At 58.7% G+C, this 21,473-nt stretch overlaps 1 protein-coding gene across 1 annotated transcript; it reads right to left on the bottom strand.

Moving 5' to 3' along the window:
• Positions 1 to 1,264: 1,264 nt before the first annotated feature.
• Mymk (myomaker, myoblast fusion factor) lies at positions 1,265 to 19,500 on the bottom strand. The gene is made up of 5 exons (XM_070006792.1): positions 19,334 to 19,500; positions 15,776 to 15,890; positions 15,181 to 15,329; positions 2,571 to 2,687; positions 1,265 to 2,198 (listed from the first exon to the last, which is right to left on the bottom strand). Exons 1-5 carry the CDS (start codon positions 19,466 to 19,468, stop codon positions 2,049 to 2,051), a joined length of 666 nt encoding a protein of 221 aa, XP_069862893.1. The 5' UTR covers positions 19,469 to 19,500; the 3' UTR covers positions 1,265 to 2,048.
• Between the last annotated feature and the right edge of the window lie 1,973 nt (positions 19,501 to 21,473).

The raw sequence follows: 21,473 nt of genomic DNA, 5'->3' as shown, positions 1-21,473 counted from the left end.
CTGGGCGTACTTGCTGGAGGCTGGGGGGACTGAGGTGGTCTCAGGTTGCTCTGCAGACCCGTGTTTTGTTTCCGTGCCTGCACCAGGGCTTGGGCAGCTGTCCCTTTGCTTTCTCGCTCAAGGTTGGCGCCTCACCTCCACTTCTGGCGCTTTTGGTGGTCAACTAGGGACAAGAGTCTCATGGACTTTCCTGCCTGGGCTGGCTTTGAACCTTGATCCTCAGATCTCAGCCTCCTGAGCAGCTGGGGTTTTAGACACCTGCTATTTGAGGCCCTAGCCTCCCACCCTGCCTGCCTCTCCCCTCCAGCCCAATGAAGACCCAGCACTCTGCCTTCTGGAAGCTGGAGATGAGCCAGAGCGAAACCTGGGGTGTGAAACACACTGACCCTTCATGGTGTGTGTGTGTGCATGGGTGATGGGTGTGCGTGTGAGGTGTGTATGTACAAGCATGTACACATGTTTCTGTGGACGCCAGCCAAGGCTGGCTGTGTTGGCACAGGGCTGGGCTACAGCGGGGCCTCGTGTCTCTGTCCTTGGCCCTAGGGTGGCCTCGCCTCTGCTCCCTTCGGGCTGGCCTCGGCACTCCAGACGGTGGAGCTGCGCTTCTGCCTGGGATCCTGGGAGTGTTGTCAGGCTCTAGGGGGCCCCAGGCATGGGGTGCTGATGTCCAGGGTGTGTCGTGGAAAGGTCTGGGGCCCAGCAAGAACCGATGCCTGCAGGGGGCTCTGCTTCTGTCACTAGGGCCCAGAGGGGTGGGGCGGCGGGGACACCCGGAGTTCTGCGAGGCCAGCAGCTGTAAGGTCAGCTGAGTCAGCCAGGCACAGGGGACGGGTGGGCCGGTCCCTGGTCCCCAACCCTAGGTGTAGAGACGGCTCCTTCCCAGCCCCCAGGGCACTTGGGAGGTGATGCTAGGACAACTCACAGCTGCCCAGTGGGTGTGGCCAGCAGATCCTTAGCTGTGACACCATCTGGAAACATAAACAGGCCCCAGACAGGTGTAGGTAACTTCCTGCCCACAGATGGGGCTTGGGTCACAGGGAAGCTGGCGGCCTGGGTATGAGCCGGGAGGCTCAGGCTTGTGAGGTGATGTCTGGGAGCCTCTGCCCCTCCCCACTCCCACCCCTGAGTTTCAGCAACAGACGGGGCCTTCCCACCCACCGCATGGCAGAGCCCCAGGGACGGAGCCTCGGCCCAAGGCTCTGCACCCAGCCACCTTGCCCTGGGGGGCCCGCGCAGGGCCGCCAGCCAGTGTGAAGTGCCAGAACTGAGCTCAGCCTCCCGCAGTGGTCCCTGCCAGCCACAGGCACAGCTCTGTGCCCACCAGTGCTGGGCCTTGAACCAACTGCTTACCCAGCTCAGACACTTTCCTTAGGACCAGAGTGATAACTATGCTCACAGATTTAAGAATCAGGATGTGTCTCAAGTTTGGCGGAGAGTCAATTGGCAAAGTGGGGCACTTCGGGTGGATTCTTGTCACTGAAAAGGCTGTTCCAGCACCCAGCGGGGCCATGGGGTGGAGGGAGGGCCAGGGCCAGGCCTGGGGCAAGGCTGGCCGAGCTGGCCCCCGCCTCCTGGATGGGGACTCTCTCTCTCTGAGCTATCCCCTGACAGAAGCCACAATGCCCGTATCCAGGAGGGAACAGATGAAATGGGCCTGCTGGAGTGGTGGGTGGCTTGCTCTGTGCCTCTGTGCCCAGTATCTGAAGGGGGGAGGGAAGAGGGAGGGCTGGGGGGAGGGCAGGCACTGGCCTTAGGGTGGTGCCAGGCACACCTGCCACTCATGAGGCCCCGGAGGACAAAGCCATTCATTTCCAGCCCAGTGCTGGGCACCCAGTAAACAGAATAAGTGGGTTCCTAGGGAGCATGTGGCAGAAGATGGCACTGTCTCTCCAATCCCGGGGACCCTCGGGGACACAGAAGAGACAGTGTCTTCTGGGTAGTCAGTGGGGAAAGAAAGGGGAAAAACCCTCCGAAGGGTCTAAGGCTAAGGCCATCAGATGGGAGAGAGGGAGGGAGAGAGAAAAGGGCTTGGACTTGGGGGCTCCCAGTCAGACACAAGCACAACAAAGGGTGGAGAAGTTCAGCTTGGCTGGGGCCCCGGCATTCCCAGCCTTCTTGTTGACCTTGGGCAGCAGCAAGACAAAGGCCATGGCCAGAGCACAGTGGTAGAAGCTGTGCACGTAGGTGTAGTCCCAGTCCTGCGGGGAGAGGCAAGTCAGAGCTGCTGCCCTGTAAGGCTGCCGGCCTGCGCCGACCCTGTGTCCTCCGGGTCCATTGCAGGTGCCTCAGGACAGCCCTGAGAACATAGCCGCTCCCACCACCAGACCCCAAACCCCACCGCACAGAAGGCCCGTGCACCACCAGGGATACCCCTCCCTCCTTCCCCTCTACTCTCCCTCCCTCCCTCCTTCAGATCCTGGCACCCGACAAGGAACTCCTTCTAGAGGTGGACAGTACTGTGTGTTCTTTCATAGTGGAGCCTCTCTGTGAAGTCACACCCCCAGCGGCCTCCCCCCAGCTTGGCAGGGCCATGCTCATTAGAGCTCACGTGTGTGTCCCCCCCCCCATACCTCGAAGAAGAAACGCAACATCAGGGCCAAGGCCCCAAAACAGAGGCCAGGGCCTATCTGCTGGGTGTAGACGCTCTTGTCAGGGTACAGACCCTTCTTCTCCTTCATCTTCTGTAGCTATGGGGAGGGATGGAACATTCTAGCACAGCATGAGAAAGCTCCCTCCCTAGCTGGCTGATGGGGCCTGCATGTACCTGCCCCCAAGCTGGTCATCATCTGAACCAGTGGAAGTCCTGACCTGGGTGACAGGGCTTTGGGGAACCTCTGGGTCAGCGCCCGGGGCCTGCTCCCCTCCTGGCTCCTTGTTCATCTCCCAGCCAGAAGGGAGCCATCGCAGGAGCACTGCTTACACTGACCCCTGACCACGCACACTCTGAGGAGGGGGCCTGTGGGCTTTGATAGCACCCTGACATTCATTGTACAGTTTCTCAGTTAGGGAGTCCCCTCAAGTTTGCTATATTATTCCACCAGCATGTTTGTCCTGATTTCTCAGGTGGAGCTCTGTCTAGGATTCAACTGAGAAAGTACGGGAGAAACATGTTGGGCCTGGGGACAGCCTCACACAGAGAACAGCCTCACACAGGGAACAGCCTCACACAGAGGACAGCCTCACACAGGGAACAGCCTCACACAGAGGACAGCCTCACACAGAGAACAGCCTCACACAGAGGACAGCCTCACACAGAGGACAGCCTCACACAGAGGACAGCCTCACACAGAGGACAGCCTCACACAGGGAACAGCCTCACACAGAGGACAGCCACACACAGAGGACAGCCTCACACAGGGAACAGCCTCACACAGAGGACAGCCTCACATAGGGGACAGCCTCACACAGAGGACAGCCTCACACAGGGGACAGCCTCACACAGAGAACAGCCTCACACAGAGAACAGCCTCACAAAGAGGACAGCCTCACACAGAGAACAGCCTCACACAGAGAACAGCCTCAGACAGAGGACAGCCTCACACAGGGAACAGCCTCACACAGAGGACAGCCTCACACAGAGGACAGCCTCACACAGAGGACAGCCTCACACAGAGAACAGCCTCACACTGGGGACAGCCTCACACAGAGAACAGCCTCACACAGAGAACAGCCTCACACAGAGGACAGCCTCACACAGAGGACAGCCTCACACAGGGGACAGCCTCACATAGAAAACAGCCCCACACAGAGAACAGCCTCACACAGAGGTCAGCCTCACACAGGGGACAGCCTCACACAGGGGACAGCCTCACACAGAGGACAGCCTAACACTGGGGACAGCCTCACACAGAGATCAGCCTCACACAGAGAACAGCCTCACACAGAGGACAGTCTCACACAGAGGACAGCCTCACACAGGGGACAGCCTCACATAGGGGACAGCCTCACACAGAGAACAGCCTCACACAGGGGACAGCCTCACACAGAGGACAGCCTCACACAGAGAACAGCCTCACACAGGGGACAGCCTCACATAGAGAACAGCCCCACACAGAGAACAGCCTCACACAGAGGACAGCCTCACACAGAGAACAGCCTCACACAGAGGACAGCCTCACACATGGGACAGCCTCACACAGGGGACAGCCTCACACAGAGAACAGCCTCACACAGAGGACAGCCTCACACATGGGACAGCCTCACACAGGGGACAGCCTCACACAGAGAACAGCCTCACACAGAGGACAGCCTCACACCGGGGACAGCCTCACACAGAGAACAGCCTCACACAGGGGACAGCCTCACAGAGTGGACAGCCTCACACAGGGGGCAGCCTCACACAGAGAACAGCCTCACACAGAGAACAGCCTCACACAGGGGACAGCCTCACACAGGGGACAGCCTCACACAGAGAACAGCCTCACACAGAGGACAGCCTCACACAGAGGACAGCCTCACACAGAGAACAGCCTCACACAGGGGACAGCCTCACACAGGGGAGAGCCTCACACAGGGGACAGCCTCACACAGAGGACAGCCTCACACAGAGGACAGCCTCACACTGGGGACAGCCTCACACAGAGGACAGCCTCACACAGAGAACAGCCTCACACAGGGGACAGCCTCACACAGGGGACAGCCTCACACAGGGGACAGCCTCACACAGAGGACAGCCTCACACAGAGAACAGCCTCAGACAGAGAACAGCCTCACACAGAGAACAGCCTCACACAGAGGACAGCCTCACACAGAGAACAGCCTCACACAGGGGACAGCCTCACACAGGGGAGAGCCTCACACAGGGGACAGCCTCACATAGGGGTCAGCCTCACACAGAGAACAGCCTCACACAGGGGACAGCCTCACACAAGGGACAGCCTCACAAAGAGAACAGCCTCACACAGGGGGCAGCCTCACACAGAGAACAGCCTCACACAGAGAACAGCCTCACACAGGGGACAGCCTCACACAGAGAACAGCCTCACACAGAGAACAGCCTCACACAGAGGACAGCCTCACACAGGGGACAGCCTCACACAGGGGACAGCCTCACACAGAGGACAGCCTCACACTGGGGACAGCCTCACACAGAGATCAGCCTCACACAGAGAACAGCCTCACACAGAGGACAGTCTCACACAGAGGACAGCCTCACACAGGGGACAGCCTCACATAGGGGACAGCCTCACACAGAGAACAGCCTCACACAGGGGACAGCCTCACATAGAGAACAGCCCCACACAGAGAACAGCCTCACACAGAGGACAGCCTCACACAGAGAACAGCCTCACACAGAGGAGAGCCTCACACATGGGACAGCCTCACACAGGGGACAGCCTCACACAGAGAACAGCCTCACACAGAGGACAGCCTCACACATGGGACAGCCTCACACAGGGGACAGCCTCACACAGAGAACAGCCTCACACAGAGGACAGCCTCACACCGGGGACAGCCTCACACAGAGAACAGCCTCACACAGGGGACAGCCTCACAGAGTGGACAGCCTCACACAGGGGGCAGCCTCACACAGAGAACAGCCTCACACAGAGAACAGCCTCACACAGGGGACAGCCTCACACTGGGGACAGCCTCACACAGAGATCAGCCTCACACAGGGGACAGCCTCACACAGAGGACAGCCTCACACCGGGGACAGCCTCACACAGGGGACAGCCTCACACAGAAGACAGCCTCACACAGGGGACAGCCTCACACAGAGTACAGCCTCACACAGAGAACAGCCTCAGACAGAGGACAGCCTCACACAGGGGAAAGCCTCACACAGAGAACAGCCTCACACAGAGGACAGCCTCACACAGGGGACAGCCTCACACAGAGGACAGCCTCACACAGAGAACAGCCTCACACAGGGGACAGCCTCACATAGAGAACAGCCCCACACAGAGAACAGCCTCACACAGAGGACAGCCTCACACAGAGAACAGCCTCACACAGAGGACAGCCTCACACATGGGACAGCCTCACACAGGGGACAGCCTCACACAGAGAACAGCCTCACACAGAGGACAGCCTCACACAGAGAACAGCCTCACACAGGGGACAGACTCACACAGGGGACAGCCGCACACAGGGGACAGCCTCACACAGGGGACAGCCTCACACATGGGACAGCCTCACACCGGGGACAGCCTCACACAGAGAACAGCCTCATACAGGGGACAGCCTCACAGAGAGGACAGCCTCACACAGGGGACAGCCTCACACAGAGAACAGCCTCACACAGAGAACAGCCTCACACAGGGGACAGCCTCACACAGAGAACAGCCTCACACAGAGAACAGCCTCACACTGGGGACAGCCTCACACTGGGGACAGCCTCACACAGAGATCAGCCTCACACAGGGGACAGCCTCACACAGAGGACAGCCTCACACAGAAAACAGCCTCACACAGGGGACAGCCTCACATAGAGAACAGCCCCACACAGAGAACAGCCTCACACAGAGGACAGCCTTACACAGAGAACAGCCTCACACAGAGGACAGTCTCACACAGAGGACAGCCTCACACAGAGGACAGCCTCACACAGAGGACAGCCTCACACATGGGACAGCCTCACACAGGGGACAGCCTCACACAGAGAACAGCCTCACACAGAGGACAGCCTCACACCGGGGACAGCCTCACACAGAGAACAGCCTCACACAGGGGACAGCCTCACAGATAGGACAGCCTCACACTGGGGACAGCCTCACACAGAGAACAGCCTCACACAGAGAACAGCCTCACACTGGGGATAGCCTCACACTGGGGACAGCCTCACACTGGGGACAGCCTCACACAGAGATCAGCCTCACACAGGGTACAGCCTCACAAAGAGTACAGCCTCACACGGGACAGCCTCACACAGAGAACAGCCTCACATAGGGGACAGCCTCACACGGGACAGCCTCACACAGAGGACAGCCTCACACAGAGAACAGCCTCACACCGGGGACAGCCTCACACAGAGGACAGCGTCACACAGAGGACAGCCTCACACAGAGAACAGCCTCACACAGGGGACAGCCTCACACAGGGGACAGCCTCACACAGAGAACAGGCTCACACTGGGGACAGCCTCAAACAGAGAACAGCCTCACACTGGGGACAGACTCACACAGAGATCAGCCTCACACAGGGGACAGCCTCACACAGGGGACAGTCTCACACAGGGGACAGCCTCACACTGGGGACAGCCTCACACAGAGAACAGCCTCACACAGGGGAGAGCCTCACACAGAGGACAGCCTCACACAGAGGACAGCCTCACACAGAGGACAGCCTCACACAGAGTACAGCCTCACACAGGGGACAGCCTCACACAGAGATCAGACTCACACAGGGGACAGCCTCACACAGAGGACAGCCTCACACTGGGGACAGCCTCACACAGAGAACAGCCTCACACAGAGAACAGCCTCACACTGAGGACAGCCTCACACAGAGATCAGCCTCACACAGGGGACAGCCTCACACAGAGGACAGCCATACACAGAGAACAGCCTCACACAGGGGACAGCCTCACACAGGGGACAGCCTCACACAAGGGACAGCCTCACACAGAGAACAGCCTCACACAGAGGACAGCCTCACACAGAGGACAGCCTCACACAGAGAACAGCCTCACACAGGGGACAGCCTCACAGATAGGACAGCCTCACACTGGGGACAGCCTCACACAGAGAACAGCCTCACACAGAGAACAGCCTCACACAGGGGACAGCCTCACACAGAGAACAGCCTCACACAGAGAACAGCCTCACACTGGGGACAGCCTCACACTGGGGACAGCCTCACACAGAGATCAGCCTCACACAGGGTACAGCCTCACAAAGAGTACAGCCTCACACGGGACAGCCCCACACAGAGAACAGCCTCACATAGGGGACAGCCTCACACGGGACAGCCTCACACAGAGGACAGCCTCACACAGAGAACAGCCTCACACCGGGGACAGCCTCACACAGAGGACAGCGTCACACAGAGGACAGCCTCACACAGAAAACAGCCTCACACAGGGGACAGCCTCCCACAGGGGACAGCCTCACACAGAGAACAGGCTCACACTGGGGACAGCCTCAAACAGAGAACAGCCTCACACTGGGGACAGACTCACACAGAGATCAGCCTCACACAGGGGACAGCCTCACACAGGGGACAGTCTCACACAGGGGACAGCCTCACACTGGGGACAGCCTCACACAGAGAACAGCCTCACACAGGGGAGAGCCTCACACAGAGGACAGCCTCACACAGAGGACAGCCTCACACAGAGGACAGCCTCACACAGAGTACAGCCTCACACAGGGGACAGCCTCACACAGAGATCAGACTCACACAGGGGACAGCCTCACACAGAGGACAGCCTCACACTGGGGACAGCCTCACACAGAGAACAGCCTCACACAGAGAACAGCCTCACACTGAGGACAGCCTCACACAGAGATCAGCCTCACACAGGGGACAGCCTCACACAGAGGACAGCCATACACAGAGAACAGCCTCACACAGGGGACAGCCTCACACAGGGGACAGCCTCACACAAGGGACAGCCTCACACAGAGAACAGCCTCACACAGAGGACAGCCTCACACAGAGGACAGCCTCACACAGAGAACAGCCTCACACAGGGGACAGCCTCACACAGGGGAGAGCCTCACACAGGGGACAGCCTCACACAGAGGACAGCGTCACACAGAGGACAGCCTCACACTGGGGACAGCCTCACACAGAGGACAGCCTCACACAGAGAACAGCCTCACACAGAGGACAGCCTCACACAGAGAACAGCCTCAGACAGAGAACAGCCTCACACAGAGAACAGCCTCACACAGAGGACAGCCTCACACAGAGAACAGCCTCATACAGGGGACAGCCTCAAACAGGGGAGAGCCTCACACAGGGGACAGCCTCACATAGGGGTCAGCCTCACACAGAGAACAGCCTCACACAGGGGACAGCCTCACACAAGGGACAGCCTCACAAAGAGAACAGCCTCACACAGGGGGCAGCCTCACACAGAGAACAGCCTCACACAGAGAACAGCCTCACACAGGGGACAGCCTCACACAGAGAACAGCCTCACACAGAGAACAGCCTCACACTGGGGACAGCCTCACATTGGGGACAGCCTCACACAGAGATCAGCCTCACACAGGGGACAGCCTCACACAGAGGACAGCCTCACACCGGGGACAGCCTCACACAGGGGACAGCCTCACACAGAAGACAGCCTCACACAGAGGACAGCCTCACACAGGGGACAGCCTCACACAGAGGACAGCCTCACACAGAGAACAGCCTCACACAGAGAACAGCCTCAGACAGAGGACAGCCTCACACAGGGGAAAGCCTCACACAGAGAACAGCCTCAGACAGAGGACAGCCTCACACAGGGGACAGCCTCACATAGAGGACAGCCTCACACAGAGAACAGCCTCACACAGAGGACAGCCTCACACAGAGAACAGCCTCACACAGAGGACAGCCTCACACATGGGACAGCCTCACACAGGGGACAGCCTCACACAGAGAACAGCCTCACACAGAGGACAGCCTCACACCGGGGACAGCCTCACACAGAGAACAGCCTCACACAGGGGACAGCCTCACAGATAGGACAGCCTCACACAGGGGACAGCCTCACACAGAGAACAGCCTCACACAGAGAACAGCCTCACACAGGGGACAGCCTCACACAGAGAACAGCCTCACACAGAGAACAGCCTCACACTGGGGACAGCCTCACACTGGGGACAGCCTCACACAGAGATCAGCCTCACACAGAGAACAGCCTCACACAGGGGACAGCCTCACACAGAGAACAGCCTCACATAGGGGACAGCCTCACACAGGGGACAGCCTCACACAGAGGACAGCCTCACACAGGGGACAGCCTCACACAGAGAACAGCCTCACACAGGGGACAGCCTCACACAGAGAACAGCCTCACATAGGGGACAGCCTCACACAGGGGACAGCCTCACACAGAGAACAGCCTCACACAGGGGACAGCCTCACACAGAGAACAGCCTCACACAGGGGACAGCCTCACACAGGGGACAGCCTCACACAAGGGACAGCCTCACAAAGAGAACAGCCTCACACAGGGGGCAGCCTCACACAGAGAACAGCCTCACACAGAGAACAGCCTCACACAGGGGACAGCCTCACACAAGGGACAGCCTCACAAAGAGAACAGCCTCACACAGGGGACAGCCTCACACTGGGGACAGCCTCACACAGAGATCAGCCTCACACAGGGGACAGCCTCACACAGAGGACAGCCTCACACAGAGAACAGCCTCACACAGGGGACAGCCTCACATAGAGAACAGCCCCACACAGAGAACAGCCTCACACAGAGGACAGCCTCACACAGAGAACAGCCTCACACAGAGGACAGTCTCACACAGAGGACAGCCTCACACAGAGGACAGCCTCACACAGAGGACAGCCTCACACATGGGACAGCCTCACACAGGGGACAGCCTCACACAGAGAACAGCCTCACACAGAGGACAGCCTCACACCGGGGACAGCCTCACACAGAGAACAGCCTCACACAGGGGACAGCCTCACAGATAGGACAGCCTCACACTGGGGAAAGCCTCACACAGAGAACAGCCTCACACAGAGAACAGCCTCACACAGGGGACAGCCTCACACAGAGAACAGCCTCACACAGAGAACAGCCTCACACTGGGGACAGCCTCACACTGGGGACAGCCTCACACAGAGATCAGCCTCACACAGGGTACAGCCTCACAAAGAGTACAGCCTCACACAGGGGACAGCCTCACACAGAGAACAGCCTCACATAGGGGACAGCCTCACACGGGACAGCCTCACACAGAGGACAGCCTCACACAGAGAACAGCCTCACACCGGGGACAGCCTCACACAGAGGACAGCGTCACACAGAGGACAGCCTCACACAGAGAACAGCCTCACACAGGGGACAGCCTCACACAGAGGACAGCCTCACACAGAGAACAGCCTCACACTGGGGACAGCCTCAAACAGAGAACAGCCTCACACTGGGGACAGCCTCACACAGAGATCAGCCTCACACAGGGGACAGCCTCACACAGGGGACAGTCTCACACAGGGGACAGCCTCACACTGGGGACAGCCTCACACAGAGAACAGCCTCACACAGGGGAGAGCCTCACACAGAGGACAGCCTCACACAGAGGACAGCCTCACACAGAGGACAGCCTCACACAGAGAACAGCCTCACACAGGGGACAGCCTCACACAGAGAACAGACTCACACAGGGGACAGCCTCACACAGAGGACAGCCTCACACTGGGGACAGCCTCACACAGAGAACAGCCTCACACAGAGAACAGCCTCACACTTAGGACAGCCTCACACAGAGATCAGCCTCACACAGGGGACAGCCTCACACAGAGGACAGCCTCACACAGAGAACAGCCTCACACAGGGGACAGCCTCACACAGGGGAGAGCCTCACACAGGGGACAGCCTCACATAGGGGTCAGCCTCACACAGAGAACAGCCTCACACAGGGGACAGCCTCACACAAGGGACAGCCTCACAAAGAGAACAGCCTCACACAGGGGGCAGCCTCACACAGAGAACAGCCTCACACAGAGAACAGCCTCACACAGGGGACAGCCTCACACAGAGAACAGCCTCACACAGAGAACAGCCTCACACTGGGGACAGCCTCACATTGGGGACAGCCTCACACAGAGATCAGCCTCACACAGGGGACAGCCTCACACAGAGGACAGCCTCACACAGGGGACAGCCTCACACAGGGGACAGCCTCACACAGAAGACAGCCTCACACAGAGGACAGCCTCACACAGGGGACAGCCTCACACAGAGGACAGCCTCACACAGAGAACAGCCTCACACAGAGAACAGCCTCAGACAGAGGACAGCCTCACACAGGGGAAAGCCTCACACAGAGAACAGCCTCAGACAGAGGACAGCCTCACACAGGGGACAGCCTCACATAGAGGACAGCCTCACACAGAGAACAGCCTCACACAGAGGACAGCCTCACACAGAGAACAGCCTCACACAGAGGACAGCCTCACACATGGGACAGCCTCACACAGGGGACAGCCTCACACAGAGAACAGCCTCACACAGAGGACAGCCTCACACCGGGGACAGCCTCACACAGAGAACAGCCTCACACAGGGGACAGCCTCACAGATAGGACAGCCTCACACAGGGGACAGCCTCACACAGAGGACAGCCTCACACAGAGAACAGCCTCACACAGGGGACAGCCTCACACAGAGAACAGCCTCACACAGAGAACAGCCTCACACTGGGGACAGCCTCACACTGGGGACAGCCTCACACAGAGATCAGCCTCACACAGGGGACAGCCTCACACAGAGAACAGCCTCACACAGGGACAGCCTCACACAGAGAACAGCCTCACATAGGGGACAGCCTCACACAGGGGACAGCCTCACACAGAGGACAGCCTCACACAGGGGACAGCCTCACACAGAGAACAGCCTCACACAGGGGACAGCCTCACACAGAGAACAGCCTCACATAGGGGACAGCCTCACACAGGGGACAGCCTCACACAGAGAACAGCCTCACACAGGGAAAGCCTCACACAGAGAACAGCCTCACACAGGGGACAGCCTCACACAGGGGACAGCCTCACACAAGGGACAGCCTCACAAAGAGAACAGCCTCACACAGGGGGCAGCCTCACACAGAGAACAGCCTCACACAGAGAACAGCCTCACACAGGGGACAGCCTCACACAGGGGACAGCCACATACAGAGAACAGCCTCACACAGGGGACAGCCTCACACAGGGGACAGCCTCACACAGAGAACAGCCTCACACAGGGGAACAGCCTCACACAGGGGACAGCCTCACTCGGAGAACAGCCTCACACAGAGAACAGCCTCACACAGAGGACAGCCTCACACAGAGGACAGCCTCACACAGGGGACAGCCTCACACAGAGAACAGCCTCACACAGAGGACAGCCTCACACAGAGGACAGCCTCACACAGAGAACAGCCTCACACAGGGGACAGCCTCACACAGGGAACAGCCTCACACAGAGAACAGCCTCACAAAGAGGACAGCCTCACACAGGGGACAGCCTCACACAGGGGACAGCCTCACACCGAGAACAGCCTCACACAGAGGACAGCCTCACACAGAGGACAGCCTCACACAGAGGACAGCCTCACACAGGGGACAGCCTCACACCGGGGACAGCCTCACACAGAGAACAGCCTCACACAGAGGACAGCCTCACACAGAGAACAGCCTCACACAGAGGACAGCCTCACACAGAGGACAGCCTCACACAGAGGACAGCCTCACACAGGGGACAGCCTCACACCGGGGACAGCATCACACCGGGGACAGCCTCACACCGGGGACAGCCTCACACAGGGGACAGCCTCACACAGAGGACAGCCTCACACCGGGGACAGCCTCACACCGGGGACAGCCTCACACCGGGGACAGCCTCACACCGGGGACAGCCTCACACTGGGGGACAGCCTCTTGGGGGATCAGGGGTCGCCTGTCACCAGACAAGTGAAGACCACTTTCAGTGTTCTAGAACTTGACCTCATGGGAATGAGAGGCCACAGCGGTGGGGGTGGGGGAGGCCTCCGGTGCCAGAGACTGTGTTCTGGTAGGCCTCCTCAGCCAACCCCACAGGGCTCGCACCAGGCTCCCCAGATGAGCGCGGCCCGCCCAGGCCTCCTGTGGGCCTGGCTCCCCCTGGGAGCCCTTGTCTTCCGGACTCCCTACCAGCCAGCTGTTCCAGCATCTCTTCCCAGCAGCTGGGTGAGCCAGGGCACGTGAATCCCAGCGTGCCACCATCCAGAGATCCGACATGTGAGCTGGGAAATGCACTTTGGGGACCAGAGGCTGGCAGGCAGCTATGGCTTGGGGCCTGAAGTCTGAGGCAGTGTGGACGCTGGTGGGGACTCTAGGGAGTGGGTCCTGCCCTGGCTTTAAAATCCAGCCAGAGTCAGATCTAGCCAAGAGAGGCAGAGAAAAGACCCTGACCCCTGTGCAGGCAGGAGATGCGCTATCGGAAGGAGTCTGAATGTGTATGCATTCTGGCAGGCTAATGAATGGCTGGACCCAGATGCCCCTGCGGCCCGGCGGTTCTGGCCTTGCAGGTCAGCCCAGGGCCAACACTACTTCCCTAAGTCCCAGTGAGAAAGAAGCTTCTTGTCAACTGCCCCCAAAGCCAAGTCGGGCGTCTGCTGTCCCAGTGGGGCACCATGGTGGGTGAGTAGCTCTGCCCTCCATGGTTAGTGATGAATGAATGGGTTTGAAACTTGCCACCAGGATTTCACTTTCCCTCCCTGCGGCTGTGAACGTACCCTGGCGGCTCTGCCCTGAGCCGGGCTCCCGCTTGCTGGGGGCCTGGCTGCCTGTTCCGGTCCCTGTGTCTGTCTGTAGCTCCAAGTGACAGCAGAAGTCAGTTGGGGCTCAACTTAGGGCACCCAAGATTTTGGATGATGCTCTATTGAGAGCAAAGCACAGCAGAGGGACTTGAACTCAGAGCCCAGGGGTACTGCAGGCCTGGAAACTAGGCCAACCTAGTCTGCAGCCGGCTGGCCTTCGGTATCTGCGATCTGGTCCCTCCTGCCCTGCGGTGGGTGCCAGTAGATGCCCCAGGCCCTTCCCAAATCAGTGTCCCTCTTCCCCCCATGGCAGCTTGGTTGGGCTGTAGGCCTTGTCACCAGGAGAGGCAGAGGCCTGGTTCTGAATGTGAAGGGCAGGCTGGGTGCCAGCTGCTCCCCAGGGATGTGGTATCGGGTTCAGGCTTCATCGTCCCCACCCTACTGCCTCCTTGTAGCCAAGCCCAGGATGCCCCCTCCAGGAAGTCTCTCTGGATGACTCCAGGCTGCTTCCTAAGCTGGTGCTATACTTCTGATGGTGGCTGACAAGGAGCCGCTACTCTGTGCCTGCCCCCATGCAGACCCGTCACCTCGTGGGAGAAGAGGCTGAGCAGGAAGGGGCTTGGGCCTTCCTTGCCCAGTGTCAGCATATTTTTGGGCATTTCCATGGCCAGTCTGACTGTCTGGGAGGGTGGGAGGTGCACAGATGCTATCCTCTCCCCAGGGCGTGGGGAGTCAGGGCCAGGGGAAGGTCCTGGGTCGCTGAGGCATGCGGTACGTACCCACTTCACGGTGATGATTAGGATGGCCGTGCCGATGGGGCCCGAGTACACCCCGTATCCCTGGTGGTCGTGGTAGGTCCTGACCGCGATGGTCAGCACACCGAACATCACCAGTGTTGACCTCTGAGGCTCATCGAAGTCAGCCAGAGCTGGGGGCCGGGGACAGGCAGGTGCCGGGGGGGGGTGTTAAGGGCCTCCTCCTCCCTCCCAGCTGCACCCCCACACTTAGCTACCTCGAGCCCTCAGCCCCGTGTCCATGACTAACAGGTGTGGGAGTGAAGCGGACCGGCTGTATCCACAGGGCACTGGGGCTGACACAGGAGAGCTGTGAGTGGTCACGCAGGGCCCCAGGCGGCCCTCAGGCAATGGAGCTGCCTTCAGATCAAAGCCTTGGGGGTAAAACCCGGACCCACGCCCCAGAGCCCAAGTGTGGGAGGGGCTTGCCTTCTGAGAGCCCAAACAAACAACCGTTCCTACCCACTAGGAGGAAATCCTGGGCGGCAGAGGGTGATAGAGCTGGCTTGGGGAGCGAGGCAGGCTGCACGGGGAGGAAGGTGCTCTTAGAGCTGGGGTGGGCACAGCGGGCATCACTCACCCATCAGGGAGACCCACATGCTCAGGGCTGTCCCGTAAACACTGAAGTATTCCAAGATGTCGTGGCGGAGAAAGCAGAGCACGGAGAGGCCTGGGCCGCTGCAGGCGTGGTAGAACTGCGGGGAAATCGCGCATGGTCAGTGGGCAGCGGGGACTGGTGCTGCCCAGGAGGACGGGGCTGAGCCGGAGCCTGGTCCCAGGGAGCCAGGCTACTCAGGACCTGGGGCACACTTCATGACTCCTTCTGGGCAGTGGAGCACCGCAGCCTCCGCCCCTCACAGCGTCGAGAGGACTGAGCAACCGTGGACATCACCTGGGGAGGAAAAACCTTTGACCTCTGACCTCTGTTCTGGCTGGGAATTGAGAATTGCTGGCTTCTGTCTCTTTGAAGAGACTCCCTGCCCCCAAGTGGGGGCTAAACCCAGCACCTTCTTTCTCCTTGTCTTTCCCCATACTCTCGAAGTTGCCTCCCAACTGCCTAACTGAATAGCTGTGTGTGTGTGTGTGCATGTGTGTGCATGTGTGTGCCTGGGCAATGTCCCTTAGGTTTTTTTCTTTCAAGGGTCGTACTTTACCACTGGTACTAGAGCTCACTTCCAGCTTTTTGGTGGCTCACTGGAGACAACAGTCTCATAGACATTCCCACAGGGCCTGGCTCTGAGCCATGATCCTCAGAATCTCAGCCTCCTGAGGAGCTAGGGTTGCAGGTGTGAGCCACCAACTCCCGGCTTGAATAGTGATTTTTAAAGCAAAACGCTTCTTGTTTTCCAAGCCGTCTTACAGAGAACAGCTCTCTCTCTCTCTCTCTCTCTCTCTCTCCATCTGCATTCACATTTCATCATTTTAAGTAATATTTAATTACATGACATAATTATTTTGACAAGTTTGGCTGGCATAAACAAGCTTGGGAACTGGCACAATGGGCTCTTGGTGAGACCAGCTCGGCGGGAGGGAGCTGGCGTACTGGAACCCGGCCTGCGGGCGGCAGAGCTGGGGGGATGTACAGCTCCTGCTGATGGCAACTGTAAGCGGACCAAAATTAAGGCCGTCTTGGAAGCACAGATAGAAATTCAGTGGTCCTCTTCTTTGTTCTGGTCAGAGCTGCCTAGATACTGAAGCCACTGGGTTTTGAAATGACATTGGCAGAGAGGAGGGTAGAGGAGGGTAACCAGGTGCTATTTAGCTCAAGGCAAGAAGAGCTTCAGGTGAGGCTTCATCAAGGTAACTAAATGGAGCAGGGAGGAGATGTTCTATGTTGTTCTCTTGCCTACGGCTCCTTCTAGAACCCCACCGTGCCCCCTCCCCCATCATCGGTCTCTACTACCCTTTGCCCACAACTGCTGTGTGTGGTTAGGCCCAGTCACTGTGGCATTCTGGGAAACGCCCATGCCCTGTCCCCTAGCAAGAGTGGGATTCGTCTATCCTGTCCAGGCTGTGAGGCCAGCTCTAGGCACTGAGTGTGTGTGTGTGTGGTCCAGGGAGTGGAACCCGATATCCCCACCCTTGGGTCCCCCTGAAGTGGGAATTAGTCTGTGCCAAGAAGTACCTGTGCAGGGAGGAGGGGCAGGGCAGCCATCGGGGCCTCCAGGACCCTCCTCCTGACTGACCTGGCCTGGCAGGGGTGCAGTGGGGGCCTGTGGACAGGCCTAGCACATTTTGCTCGGGGCTCTGACAAGAGGCTGTTGGCTCGGGCCTCCGAGAACACCAGCTCTGTGGATCTTTTAAGGGGTCTGTGGTACAGTGTACAGCGTGGTGTCCCCCACAGACCGCGGCCATGGTCAAGGAGGTCCTGGTTGAGAGGTAAGAGAGCTGGGGGGACGGAGAGGGGAGACGGAGGCTTGGAGGCCTGAGGACATTTGTCCCAGGAGGCAGCTGCCCCTGCCACTCTGGGCAGGGCTGGGTGGGCCTCTGAGGCCAGCCACAGAAGCAGCTGGGCCCAGCCCAGGCCCAGGCAGGGCAGGGTGGCCGGGCTGGGCACTTGGCCCGGGGAAGGCGATTCTGGCTTCGTTCTTGGCCCTGAGGCCTTGGCATGGCTTGGAGGTCCCTGTCTTGTCTTGGTGTCTCATCCGCTAATAGAGTCTCTGATCCTGACCCAGGTTGGCTCCCAGAAGGAGCAAGAGGGGCTGGGACGGGGCACGGGGCACAAGGCGGCTTCAGTGTGCGCACGCCCACGGTGACAGCAGTGGCTCTGTATCCACCGCACCCAACAGGAGTCCCAGAGCTACAGGAGCGCTCAGCCTAAGAGGCTGTGCGCGGAGCCCCAGGCACGGTCCCCGCCCTGGGCGCTGGCTTGGGGCTCATTGTCCTTGGTGTGAGGCGGGCATCGAGCGTGAGGGGCTCTGGTTCTTCAAGGACTAGGCCCGGGAGGCTCACTGTTACCCACGACAGGGCCACCACGCGCCCCACAGCCCGTGCGCATGTGTGGCTGCCTGTAAAACCAGATTTGACAGGCTCGGCACGGGGTGACCCCCGGATGAGTCTGGATCACGTGTGGGCGCTTGCCCATTGTGGCACGCTGCTGGGGAGAAAGGCCAGCCTGGGGTTGTGGCGCTGTCTCCCACAGGTCTGGCTCTGTTCTGAGTGGGAGGCTAGAGGCCCGTGAACCTCCTCTGCGCATGCGTCATACAAGGGAAGATGGAGGGGAGACCGTGGGAGGGAGCAAGCCTTAGAGAGGCCAGTAGTAGGGGAGGCAGAGGGACCCAGAGGCAGGGGGGAGGGCACTGAAAGAGATGGGCACTGGGTAGATGATAGACATGAATAATTAGATGATATGTAGACAGGTGATAGACAGATGGTGGATTAGAGTAGCTGTTAGGCAGACAATTGATGATTAGGTAGACAATAGACACCAGCCAGAGGACCGGCTAGACAGAGAGACCCCCGGGGGGTCACGGGGAAGGAAAAAACCTGGCAAAGAAAGATCCGGGGACTGAGGGCCAGCGGGAATTCTGTGGGGATACAGTTTCTGAAACTGAGAGAGAGAAATTGAGAAACAGAGGCGGAGAGGGAACCTCACACAGAAAACCAGCAAGGCAATGGGAGGAAAGAGAGCCATGGGGAGGGGGAGGCAGAGGGCCCAGAGACGGGGGCGCCAGGCCTCCACGGAAACACCGAGAAATCACCCCCTGACAGTTACCTGGAAACGGCGGGGAGCGGGGAGAGTGAGCCGGGAGCCCATCAGCTCAACAGAAATAGAACGAGAAAGAAGGATCTAAGAGAGGCAGGCTCTGGGAAAGGGAGCCAGCAGCAGAGAGGCACCCGCCCTTCCCCCCTAGGCAGACTGTGTGAGCCAGGCTAGCAAGGTGTTAGCTGGAAGAGAAGTGGGAACGGGGCAAGCTGAGCCCAGAAGGGCTGCGGTGGCTTTTGAGTCATCCCCGAAAACAGTCTGACCCAGAAGGAAACTGAGGCAAAGAGAACGGGAGGCACTCGGGGAAGCCCGCTGGCTAGATCTCCATTCTGCAGCTCTTTGGGACACTTCCAGATCATCTCTCTCCCCCCAGCACCCGGGACAGGGGCATGAGCCCTCCCCGAGGTGCGCCCTCCCGGCCCCCACACTCACCGCCACGAAGAACATGGTGAACACGTAGACCATGGCTTCCATGTGGAAGCGCCTCTTGGCAGCGATGCTGACCGGGGGCAGAAAGGCCAGGCTGCTGAGGGTAGGCAGGAGCAGTTTGGCCACGAGGGACCCCATGGGGCAGGCAGAGGCGTGGGCCCGGGCTTCCAGCACCCCCAGGGCCAGGCGCTCTGTCCAGCAGGCTCCTCAGGACGCAGCTGTGTGGCACCACGAGGAAGGCTCAAGTGGCCCGCAAGCCTGCGTCCAGCGACACATGGAGGCTCCAGCAGCTGACGGACCACGTGCTCCGCCCTGGCCCCTGGGTGGTTTTTGTGTTTGGTTTGTTTTTTTCAGATGCTGGAGGAATGGATTCAAGGCGGTTGTATTTCTTTTTCTCTGGGGCCACTGCCTTTGGGGGCATACCCCTCTCCCCACTTTTCCAACCCTCACACACACACAGATTGTGCGTTCTGCTTGTGTCGTGACTCCGGGGCGAAGGGGGGGTCTCCCAGGGGAGAGAACGGAGAGGGGAGTCTCCTTGCTTGAAGGACCTTGGAGATAATCTCCTGGCTTTATCCACCCACAAGCACTACTTACTTGCCTTTGATTTCATCAGGAAAACAGCTTTAGCTGCCGTTTATTTTATTTTTTATTATTTATTTATTTATTGGTCATGGGGCTTGAACTCTGGGCCTGGGGGGCGCTGTCCCTCAGCTCTTCAGCTCAAGGCTAGCGCTCTGCCACTTGAGCCACAGTGCCACTTCCGGCTTTTTTCTGATTAAGTGGTACTGAGGAATCGAACCTAGGGCCTCATGCATGCAAGGCAAGCACTCTACCACTGAGCCACCTTCCCAGCCTTGCCATTTATTTATTTATTTATTTAGTGATTTGGGGGCCTTATGCTTGCTAGGCAAGTGTTTTATTCTTTGAGCCAGGCCCCTAACCTTTTGTGTGTTTGTTTGTTGCTTTAATTTGCTTACTTTAGATAGAGTCTCAAGTTTTCTCTCCAGGCTGCCTGGCCTCAGACTGTGATCTTACCTCTGCCTCCCAAGGAGCTAGAATTACAGGCTTAGGCTAACCATTCCTGACTTGTTTTTGTTTTTGAGATAGGGCCCACTCTTTTACGAAGTTAGCCTTGACTCTTGATCTTCCTTCCTGGTAGCTGGAGTTATAGGCATATGCTACCATGCCTGGCACTACCAGTTAATTTTGTCCTGATGGCATAATTTGAACAGGACAAAGCATACAGATTTGAGTTGGGTTCTGTCAGGTACATACACAGATGTAACCCCCCACAGTGATCTCACTGTCAGCATCCAGAACATTCCCTGGCTTCTTTGCTGGTAAGCCCTTTAGTAGAAGCAGCCACTGTTGTGACTTCCGCCCTAGGCATGGCTTTGTTCTGGAACTTGACAATGGGACGTGTGGTGTGTGCCCTAATGGGTCTGGTGGCTCTCATCTTACCTACACAATGCCAGTGTGTATGGTATACTGTGGCTGGTATACTGTGGCATTATCTGGGTGAATTGTGTTCCTCTGTGTCCATCTTCCTGAGAACTGAATCTGGGGCAGGCAGCATGCTCAGGGACCGATGGTGTGAAGCCCTTCCAGGAGGAACTGCCAGGCCCGCCTGCTCTGTGAGGTCTGGGGTCCTCTGTCCTTCTGTCTGCTCCCAGATCCCCTCCCAGAAGCCCCTTCCTTGCTGGAAGCTGGCCGGGGCCCATTTCCACTGTTTGCAATGAAACCTCCCATTGGCAACACCTGCTCACATCCTTCACCTCCAGAAGCCTAGGTATCACAGACACCACAGGCCAGATATGGTCGCGAGCTGTGTCCGGTCCCCATGACAGTCTGCCCTCAGCCCGAAGCGCCTCCCAGCCTGCGGGACAGAGCTGTGCTGCTCTGTGAGCACCTTGCTCACGTGCACTCTGGACAGAGTGTTGGAGGGGAAGACCTTGTGATTGACAGCACAGTGTGTCCCCCCCTGTCTGTCCATCTGTCTGTCCCTTCCCCCCCCCCCCGCCCGGTCTGGGCCATGGGCACCAGCCACACCGTGGCAGAGACACTTGAGTTGACTGGCTTGGGCTGTTATCCCCTGGACTGTGCGATCCGGGATGGGGGTCTGGCTGACACTCTCTCCCCT

The sequence above is a fragment of the Dipodomys merriami genome, unplaced genomic scaffold (assembly GCF_024711535.1).
Source record: "Dipodomys merriami isolate MVZ:Mamm:240054 unplaced genomic scaffold, mDipMer1.0.p SCAF_11, whole genome shotgun sequence".
Lineage (NCBI taxonomy): Eukaryota > Metazoa > Chordata > Mammalia > Rodentia > Heteromyidae > Dipodomys > Dipodomys merriami.
Note: the sequence above shows the minus strand (reverse complement) of the source record. Positions and strands in the feature narration are given on the sequence as shown.

Excerpts from the sequence above, each read along its gene's own strand:
- Mymk (XM_070006792.1), bottom strand. The coding sequence starts at position 19,468 with ATGGGGTCCCTCGTGGCCAAACTGCTCCTGCCTACCCTCAGCAGCCTG. Across the intron at positions 15,330-15,775 it reads CATGTGGGTCTCCCTGATGG|CTCTGGCTGACTTCGATGAG; the intron begins GTGAGTGATGCC and ends CCCGGCCCCCAG. Across the intron at positions 2,688-15,180 it reads TAATCATCACCGTGAAGTGG|CTACAGAAGATGAAGGAGAA; the intron begins GTACGTACCGCA and ends CCCTCCCCATAG.